This window comes from Mastigoproctus giganteus, chromosome 1, assembly GCF_048544385.1.
Source record: "Mastigoproctus giganteus isolate SK-2022 chromosome 1, ASM4854438v1, whole genome shotgun sequence".
NCBI lineage: Eukaryota > Metazoa > Arthropoda > Arachnida > Uropygi > Thelyphonidae > Mastigoproctus > Mastigoproctus giganteus.
The window spans coordinates 200,119,800-200,129,908 of record NC_143575.1 but is presented as its reverse complement, the minus strand read 5'-3'; the positions used below and the strand labels follow the sequence as shown (position 1 = coordinate 200,129,908).

General features: G+C 35.4%; 1 protein-coding gene across 2 annotated transcripts in view; it reads left to right on the top strand.

The window, feature by feature from the left end:
• The first annotated feature begins 1,642 nt into the window (after positions 1-1,642).
• LOC150091448 (dnaJ homolog subfamily C member 8) overlaps positions 1,643-10,109 on the top strand; it is a 270,274-nt gene continuing 261,807 nt past the window's right edge. For both annotated transcript variants that reach the window (XM_090383974.1, XM_090383983.1), the window contains exon 1: positions 1,643-1,738. In XM_090383974.1, the coding sequence (XP_090240100.1) occupies positions 1,649-1,738 (90 nt within the window). In that variant the 5' untranslated portion in view covers positions 1,643-1,648. The remainder of the gene's footprint in view (positions 1,739-10,109) is intronic.

Sequence of the window (10,109 nt, the reverse complement as noted above, 5' to 3'; positions counted from 1 at the left end):
TGAAGTTTAACATTGAAAGTGCAAAGTACTGCATATGTGTAGCAATAACCGAAGAGAAACGTTCCAACAGTGTGGGACTACACTCAGGGAAGTGGAAAGTGAAAAAGACCTGGGGGTAATTGTGCAGTCAAATATGAAGTTCGCTGAGCAGTGCAGAGGGGCTGCCACGGCAGATCATGGAGTAATGCGAATGATAAATAGGAATTTTTCTAGCAGGGAGAGGGAGGTGATATTCCGTTATACAAGGCAATGGTCAGGCCACACTTAGAGTATTGTGTTCAAGTCTGGAGGCCTTATTTTAGGAAGGATGCAGAGTTGCTAGAACTAGTACAAAGAAGGGCAACAAATTGGTGAGGGGAACAAAGGGGTGCCCTTACCAAGAAAGGCTTAAATTCTGGAAATTGTAGCGCCTTAAGGGTAGGCACCTGCGAGGTGTTCTGATTGAGATGTATAAGGCCTTGTATGTGTTGTGGCAGCTGAATGTTGATGGGATTTTTCCTCTTGCTCAGCTTCAGAACCTGAGTGGGCACAGTTTCAAATTGAGGAAATACAGTTGTAGAATTGATGTGCGGAAATTTGCCTTTAGCCAGGGGGTAGATGATTGGGGGAAACAGACCTCCATCTTTTGTTGTGGAAGCTGATAGCCTAAAATAGTTGACAGCCTTTTTTTTTGGCTGATGCTGTATAAGCTTACTTTATTGCATCGTATGCCTCTACTAATGCTAATAAAAATTCCTCATCAAATTGACGGGATTTGCACTCACCTCTTTTTCGCCAGGGGTTGACGGTGTTATTCCTAGTGTGTTTCCCACACGAGGGGCTTTCTCTCTTAGATATGTTATCTAATGTAGTAATGTGCGAGTCTATAACGATTTCACAATTTCAGTTGATTCTGTCCTGTTCATCTTCATTTAAAAATTATTGGAAACTTAAACAGACCCCTGAATTACGCTATTTTAATCTACGCCGAACATAAATGCAAGCTTAAACTTCGATTGCTCGGCCTGTCTTTTTTTGTGTAGAATGAGTTCCATTCTCTAATATCGAATGCCATAAAATAATGTAATAAAGTGTAGTAACATCCGAATATAAATATACTTTAAGTTACTGTCTTGTATATTCTTTCTTGAATGTAACTAAAACATACTGGATATTTACTTCTCCACTTTTTTTTAACAACTTGTTTGCTGGGAAGGAAGATCATTTACCGAACTAACAGGGTCAAAACCGAGCATATAGTAACAGTATAGACGGAACACGTCTTAAAAAAGTGTGGGGAGGAGTGCTTTAGATGCTACGCATCCAGTCCTAGACCAGAAGAGGCAACCCATAAACTTTTCTTAAATGATTATAACGCAGTTTATCAAAGATAGGGTTGGGGATCATAACCACACATGCACCCAAGTCTCTGGATACCATTTGAAGGTCCTGCATTGGGACCGCATCAAATATCACGATAATTCCTGCAGTTGTCTTTTGTGGTGGTGGATTTATCCTTCCGAGTATATTTTTAAGAAATAAATAAATTCATTTACTTCTATTACCAAATATTTACCAAAGATTACCAAATAGCAGGAATACAATGTTTTTTGGAAATTAGTGCCCTCTACGTGAACTTTTCTCATACAAAATGCAAACTGAATTCAACATGGATCCGCTAAATATACCGTTACCAAGTGGATCGTGTAACAGTGGTGGCGATGCTTCAGATTCTCTTTTTCAGAATTTTTATGTGGAGGTGAGTATAATGTAGTTAAGCTTGTTTTACTTATAAAAGATTTTATCTAGTCGATTTTGTCAATGGCCGTTATTATTATTATTTACCCTGTATTACTATGTAAGAACAACCAAATATCAACAATCTACAAAAATTCCACTGAATTTGAACTTCTGTTTTTGTCTAGTTAATTTTGCAATATTAAGAATATTTTGTGTTGCTGAAGGCAAATTTGAATATTTTTGGATATTTACCATCTAATTTTTAATAATGTTTGGGATGTTAAAGTAAGTGCGATTGACGTACTCAGAAAAGTTTTTGGGAAAACGGCGGTTGGGTGTCAAAACTAAGGACAACAATAAATATTCCAATAAAATGTATGACAAAATGCAGTGAACCACATTTTCCATTTATATAACATGAAAACAATAAGGTTGACATCACAAAAAAAAAAAAAAAAAAAAAAGAATAAGACTACATACATAGATCCCACAAAGTTAAGCTATCAACTTCCACAACAGATGTAAGTTTGTTCCAGCAATCAACCACCCGCTGGCTAAAGGCAAACTTGCGTGCGCATCTGTTCTGGAACTGGCCTTCCTCAGTTTGAATTTGTGCACCCTCGTGTGTCTAGTCCAAGGAAGAGGAAGGATCCCATCGGCTTTACTCAATCTATCCAAAGTCTTAAACTCATCAATCAGATCACCTTGCAGATGCCTCGTCTCCACATGCTACAGTTTGCAGAATTGGAGCCTTTCTTGGTTAGCGTACCCCTTTGTTCTCTTCACCAAATTCGTTGCATTTCTCTGTACTTGTTCCAACCTTTTTTTGACTCTCGAACCCCTTTCAACATAATATTTTTATTGCGAACCACTAAGCCTATATTCCCAGAAATCATTTAATAGTTCCAAATTTTTATTATAAAATATTTCCAGTACTATGTTTTTATAAGCAGTATTGCATAATATATATCTATACATAATAGTGTTTGAGAATGAAAAAAAATTTAATATGGAAAACATTTAATGCGATATACTGTAAGATAATAAACTAATTACAAGGAATTGGGTGAGATCTAGTTTCTTTCGTTGGCAATTCTTTAGTTTATATTTAATTTTATTTTACTTTACTCTATCTTTGTTTATTATCAGGTATAATTTTTTATAACCTTTTTACCACAGCTAAACGGTGCGATACATATTGGCATGTTTGCATCCAATCTCCACCTTCACTAACATCCTGTCGTGTATGCCCACTATGTAAGGGTGCATGACTCAAACCACAACTAAATATAAATTTTGAACCGAACCGCATAAATTAATATTAAACTATTTTGTAGTTTACAAAAATATACCTATGTAAATTAAGCAGATGCCATTACAGAATTTTTAGTGCAAAACCCCCTGGAAGAACACTTTCAAAAATCCCTGGGGATTTGGGAACCGCTGCCTTATACAATGAGATAATCACTTCCTTATCCCTTCTAGCAGAACCTCTGTATATCATTAATAAAACCCTATGAGCTGTCCTGGCAGTCTATCTGCATTGTCAGAGAACTTTATATCTGACTGCACAATTATTTCCAGGTCTTTTTCATTTCAACTACACTGAGTGTAATGTCACATGATTGGTATGTTACTCTGGGGTTACTGCTACTCATATATATGCAGATACTTTGCATTTATCAATGCACATCTGCCTAACTCTTATAGATCCTGTTGCAGTAACATACTGTCATTAACTACCCTGCCAACCTTTGTAACATCTGCAGACTTGGATATTAAGTCTGATACACCTTTATCAGTATCATTGATAAATATAGAACAGAACAGTGGGCCCAACATCAAAACCTGGGGTACTCCATGTATAACATTAATCCATGAAGAACAATGTCCTTTGATTACCACTCTCCATCTTCTCCCACTCAACCATCCCTTTTTCCCTAGCAGCAACTTGCCCTTAATGCCACACTGCTCCAGTTTGTACACCAGTCTTTTATGTACAACTGTATCAAAAGCTTTCCTAAAATCCAAGTATAGATCAAAATTATTTTTTGCATCCAGTTCCTTTGTGACCATGTCATAGTATAGTATCCATTCAAATCGGTAAGATAAGCCTTCCCCTTACCATGCTGTGTCTGAACTATAACTACTGTCTTGGCTAGACAATCCTGCAGTGCTTCTTTAACCAGTGACTCCATAATTCTCCCTGTAACAGAAGTTAAATTAACAGGTCTGCAATTACTCATGTCACCCTTCGATCCCCCTTTGTGAATTGGGGATACATTTGCACATTTCCAGTATGTGTGGACCTCCCTTGAGTCCAAGGATGCTCTCATAATTATGGTTAAGTGTTTGCTATTTCCTTAGCTGCCTCTCTCAGTAGAATGATATATCCCATCCATTCCAGATGCCTTTCTTATGTTTAACTTCAATTTCTCTTTCACTTTCCTCAGTTATTACAAAATCATATACAGTGGTACCTTGGTTTGCGAGCATAATTCGTTCCGGAAACGTGCTCGTAATCCAAAGCACTCGTATATCAAAGCGAATTTCCCCATAAGAAATAATGGAAACCCAGATGATTTGTTCCAAAACTCAAAAATATTCATATACTGTAAAAATGATTAATACAAAATACATACATACCTTTTTATATTTTTAATATTTAAATTTAATATACATAAACAATCGAATTTATTAATTATTGGGTAGGACGACTGTCACTAACGGAATCACTGCTATCTGTTGACTTTTTCTTTTTGTGCGACTTTAACAAGGAACCTATCCAATGAAGCTTTTGCCTCCTTTTGAGAATTTCACAGAAATATGACATTGCATTGTCGCTAAACAGATTCATCGCTCGCGCTATTACAAAATGAGGAGGCACTCTTGATACACATAAACAAAGCTGCACGCGTGTAGCAACTGAATAAACAACACCGTAAAGGCAGAGATATACTATTAACACCTCACATTTTACTAAAGCACATTTCTAGGGGTTACTACCATAAAACAATAAAAACAATTTCCGGTTGCGTTCCTGCTAGTTCCTGCTGTTATAAACTGGTAGTAAACTCGATCTAATTGCATTTACGATTATACTGATAGCTGGAATTGTGTTGGTTTTTACGTTATTATGGTGAAATGTGTTTCCCCTTCATTGATATAAAAAACATAAATACATTTTCAGAATCTTCTCTTCATTCCTATCGTGTTGCGTTTGGTTGGGGTGATTCTGCGTTCGACTGCCATTTCTTGTAAACACAAAGGCGAATCGTGCATAAGTGAATTCGGTTCGTGTTATATAAGATATCGTTCCCATATTTATAAATCGTGTATTATCGAATTCGTGTAGTGTAAACACGTGTTGTACCAGGACTGACTGTACTTGTATTGCAAGACCTCGCTCGTTTATCAAGTTAAAATTTATTAAAATTTTTTGATCGTCTTGCAAAACACTCACAGACCAAGTTACTCACAATCCAAGGTACCACTGTAGCTCCCTATTAGAGCTTGATAAACTTCTGGTAATCCCGTCTGTAAAGAATTCCTCGTTTGAATGCAGATGCAAAATACTCATTCAGTTTGTCAGCAACCTGAGCAGAATCATCAACAGTCAAACTATCAATATTGAGTGGACCAATTTGATTCATCCCCTTCCTTCTAGTGTTTAAGTAAAGAAGATTTTACTGTTTTTTTTTTTTTTTTTGCATCCTTCCCAAAAGATTTCTTGTACTCTCTCTTCACTTGCTTGACCTCCTTTGTGACTCGATTACAGACTACATGATATCTACCATAGGCTTCAGTGTGCCTGATTATTTATTGCATCTAATGCATTTTTCTTCTCTGCCGCTTCTTTCATCAGTTCATCTGACATCTGTTTAGGCTTATACCTTGAAGTATATTTCTTAGTTGGGATTAAATAAATTCAAGGAAGAACTAGACAAACTATTGGATGGAATGAATAGGTTAAATGGGAGGTCTCGTCTTTTTTTTTTTGTCCGATGCTGTATAAGCTTGCTTTCTTGCATCATTTGCCATTACTAATGCTAAATGTCAGCTTTCCCATAGGTTACAGGTTACATTCTCATTTGATGTGAAATACTTTCTTGTCATGCTTCAGTATTCAAAGTGTTAGAAAAATTAGGCCACAATACATTCAGAAAATACAGTCAAAAACATGAAAATCTATAGGGACAGAGTGACCTATCCTGTCGTCATTGAGAGGATAGACTTTGTTGGTTCCCAAAATATATGTTTTGGCACCTTGGGCTATTACAACCCATTTCAAGTGTGCCACAAAATTAGTGCTAATTCTTTAGGCCTGACATGAATATGCAATCTTTTTAAATCCAAGTGGCAGAAATTTGGGAACCAGTGGGGTAGGGCAGTGGTTTTCAACCGGGTTGCCGCAACAACATTCCAGGGGTGCCATGTAATTTGGGTTTAAGTTACTTAAACTTATTATTATTTTTTAATTTATATACTTGTTTCATTATAAAAAGGTGTACAGTATCTTTTTAATTTTGTGGTGATTTATAATTGATGTTTACACTAGTACCTCTATATAAAGAATAAAATTATATACTGTACTGTATATATATAATTTGTATTATGAAATGTACTTTTATAATTATATTATTATAATAAATATCATATAACATATATATTTTTTAATATTATATATATATATATAGAGAGAGAGAGAGAATCGTATCTAACAAGCTGAAAATTGAAAATTTTTTTTTCAGATAAAAGGTGCATTGTGTACACTGGAAAATACAGTATTGAGTATTCTGTATAAAACTAATACAATTTCCATTATAAAAATCACCTTTTAGAGAGATAAATAGCTTAGTTATATAGCAAAAATTTCAACCTCCAAGGTCTTGGAATGAATTACCAAAAACAACATGTTATTGGGTTCACATTATGATATTTTCATGATACAATGGTGTCTCTGGAACACATTAATATCGTGAAGCAGAGATCCATTGTATTTGTAAAAAATACAATCAAGGCATTTAATCGTATACTATAAGTTATATATTTATCATATTATATCTAAGTTATGCATATATCAAATCTTAGTTATACATATTGTATTATATTTAAATTATATATATACTATACACTCATAAGTTAGTGTAGATACAATCAGATGTCTTGATCAAGATTCACTTAACTTGAATTCGTCCATAGATGAGTAACATAAACCAATATAGCAACAGTACAATGAAACTGAATGAATCCATAGTGACCCTCATTTCCAATCATCAATAAGATGGAAGGCTGAGATAGTTTAGGAGTTGGTGATTAATAGATTTCTACATTACTCTGGAAAGTGTAGAGGTAAGTGTAATGAGACAATAGCTAGATGAGAGGAATTTGTCACTGTTTGTGGAACCTGCTGGATATCACCAAATTTTCAAGCAGAAAAATAACACCAGTGGAATAAGAAGGTATAAAAATGTGATGCAGAACAGGAGTAAGCTGAGGAGTACAGGTTTTGAGAACAGCTGAAGAAATTCCATCAGGACCTGGAGTTTTCTTAGTATCAAGATTACTCAAAATTCTTCTGATATCCTTTTGACAGGAAGTACAGAACAAGTTGAATGAAGTGTACTGAGAATGATAGGAGGTGGTTTGCCAAGGTCGTCAATACAAGAGTAAGAAAAAAAATAGAATGCTAATAATTGGTTGGAATGCTAAGTGGAATGCTAATGGGTGATTGGTTGTTGGAACCGACTTCCAGTTGTTGTGGAAGTGGATGGGTTGAATAAATTCAAGGGAGGACTAGACAGATTCTTGGAGGTACAAATGGGTGAACTGTGTTTTTTTTTTTCTTTGGCTGATGTTATACAAGCTTGCTTTTTTTCATCATTTGCCACTACTATTACCAGAGGCGGACTGTGTCAAAAATTCTTACCGGGGAAAACAAACAATGTATCAGAGCTCAGAGTGTAATATTGAAAATCATAATGGCCTCTGTCCTCTGGCCCACCGGGGTTTCCCCCGCTAAGTCTTATGGCTAGTCTGCCACTGACTATTACTACTACTACATGCACCATCTACAATCTGTGGTAGGTGTGAGCAATGATTTGCTTTGTTTAAGTAGACTGGACTGAACCGGTCTAAATAGAGTAATGCAGATTGTAAAACTTTAGTATACAAATATAAAACTAAGTTAACTCAAATCTGTAGTTGGCAAATTTGAGGTTGGGGAGGCATTAATGTATATAAGATGCCCAATACACTGGCAACCTGGGGAATCTCGTTAATATTGCATTATTAGATGTTTTCTAAAAATGCTTGTAATTGTGTATTAGGGTTACTATTCCAGCACACATTAACAAATAGATGTTTCTAAAGAGTCTAAGCCCAAGTACTGCCACCATTATTTTTGGGGCAATAATGCCCCAAGATGGTTAACAATGCAGAATAGGATTATTTTATAGAACTATATTACAAAAAACATTTAGGAAGGCTCCAGGTAACCAAATTTCAATGTATTCTGCATGCTATTTATTATATACAGTATTTTGTCTAGCTATTATTTTATGCAAATCATTTTAATTTTTTATTTTATAAAAGAAATTAAAATGATTTTTACATAAAAATCATTTTAAATAAATCAAACAATAAGGTGTTATTTTTAGTTTTTCTAAACACTGTGCTTATGGCATGATGTTAAGTCAGTTTTGCTGGAGGCAAAAGTGAGTTGGCATAATGAGCCAGTAGTTGATAAAAGGAATTCAGTATTACTAGTGTTGTCACACTAGCAATACTGAATTCCAGTATTACTAATGTGAGGTGGAAGGAAAACGGAATATGCGACACTTATAATGGAGACAGATTATACTATTTGGGAAGCTCCAGTGGGGTAAATGGTGGTGGGATCCTTGTAGCAAAGGACATGATAAAATATGTTAACAACTTCATTCCAAAATCTGATAGAACTGAGGGGCAATCCAATAAATATTAACCTGATTCAAATTTATGCTCCTACAACTGATAAGGCAGATGAAGAAGTGAACAAACTGTATGAAAAAATCCAGAGTTTGATGAAGCTGACTAAGAAACAAGAAATAAATATAGTCATGGGTGATTTTAATGCGAAGGTAGGACAAGAGGCAATAATGGACATAGTTGGAAAATTTGGACTGGGAATTAGAAATGATAGAGGAGACAGTTATTCAATTCTGTCAGGAGGAGGAGGACTTGAGAGTTGTCAATATGTGGTTTAAACCGCTACCAAGAAGGCTATATACTTGGAAATCACCACAAGACACAGAGAACAAAATTATATGAAATCAAATTGATTATATAAGGATCAACAAAAGATTCCACAATAGTGTGTAACAGCAAAGACATATCCAGGAGCAGATATTACATCAGTCCATAATCCAGTGGTAACAGTCCTAAGAACAAGACTAAAAGCTCCCAAAAAGACAGAAAAAAGAAACCTTCAGATAGACAGAAGAAAGCTGAACAACGACGAGATAGCACAGACATTTACAAAGATCACAGAAACACAGGTAGAAGTTTGGAGTCAGAATAGAACCAAAGAAGTAAACGAAGAAAGTCCCGAAATGATGTGGGATAACATGAAGACTGCCATTAAGATAGCAGAGAAAACCCTTCTGAAAAAAGGGAGACAGAAAAGGAAACATGCCTGGATGACAGAGGAGATATTAGAGCTGATGGAAAAGAGAAGTTACAAAAACAAACATGAACAAAAATATAAGGAGATAAGTTGTAAAATTGAACAGAAGATCAAGGAAGCTAAGGGCCTATGGCAGGAAGAAAGATGCCAAGAAATTGAGGAACTGCAGAAAAGGCATGATTATTCTCATCTGCATAGAAAAGTAAAGGAGATGGCTGGATTGTACAATAAAAAGACCCAGATGCACATAGTTGATGAAACAGGGAAAGCATATATGGATTTGAAAGGAAAAAAAGCAGACCTGGAAAAGTATATATCGCAGTTGTTCAATGAGGATAAAGAAACATGAAGGAAACAGATCTTGATAGCCCACAGATACTTAAAAGTGAGGTGATGAAGGCTTTGAACATAGCAAAGAGTGATAAGGCTGCTGAAGAGGATGGAATAGTGACAGAATATCTAAAACTGCTGAATGGCATTGATGAGCTTCATGAGTCATACATTAAAGATATTCTTAAGAATAATCTATCTTATCTTCGCATCCAGGGTAAATGTGAAAAGGAAACAAGGAAGACTCAGTTTGGATTTAGGAAGGGTGTAGGTACCAGAGAAGCTTTGTTCAGTCTTTCAGTATTAATAGAAAGATGTTTGAAAATGCAACGAGATGTCTATGCTTGTTTCATAGACTATGAAAAAGCATTTGACAAAGTTTAACATAGAAACT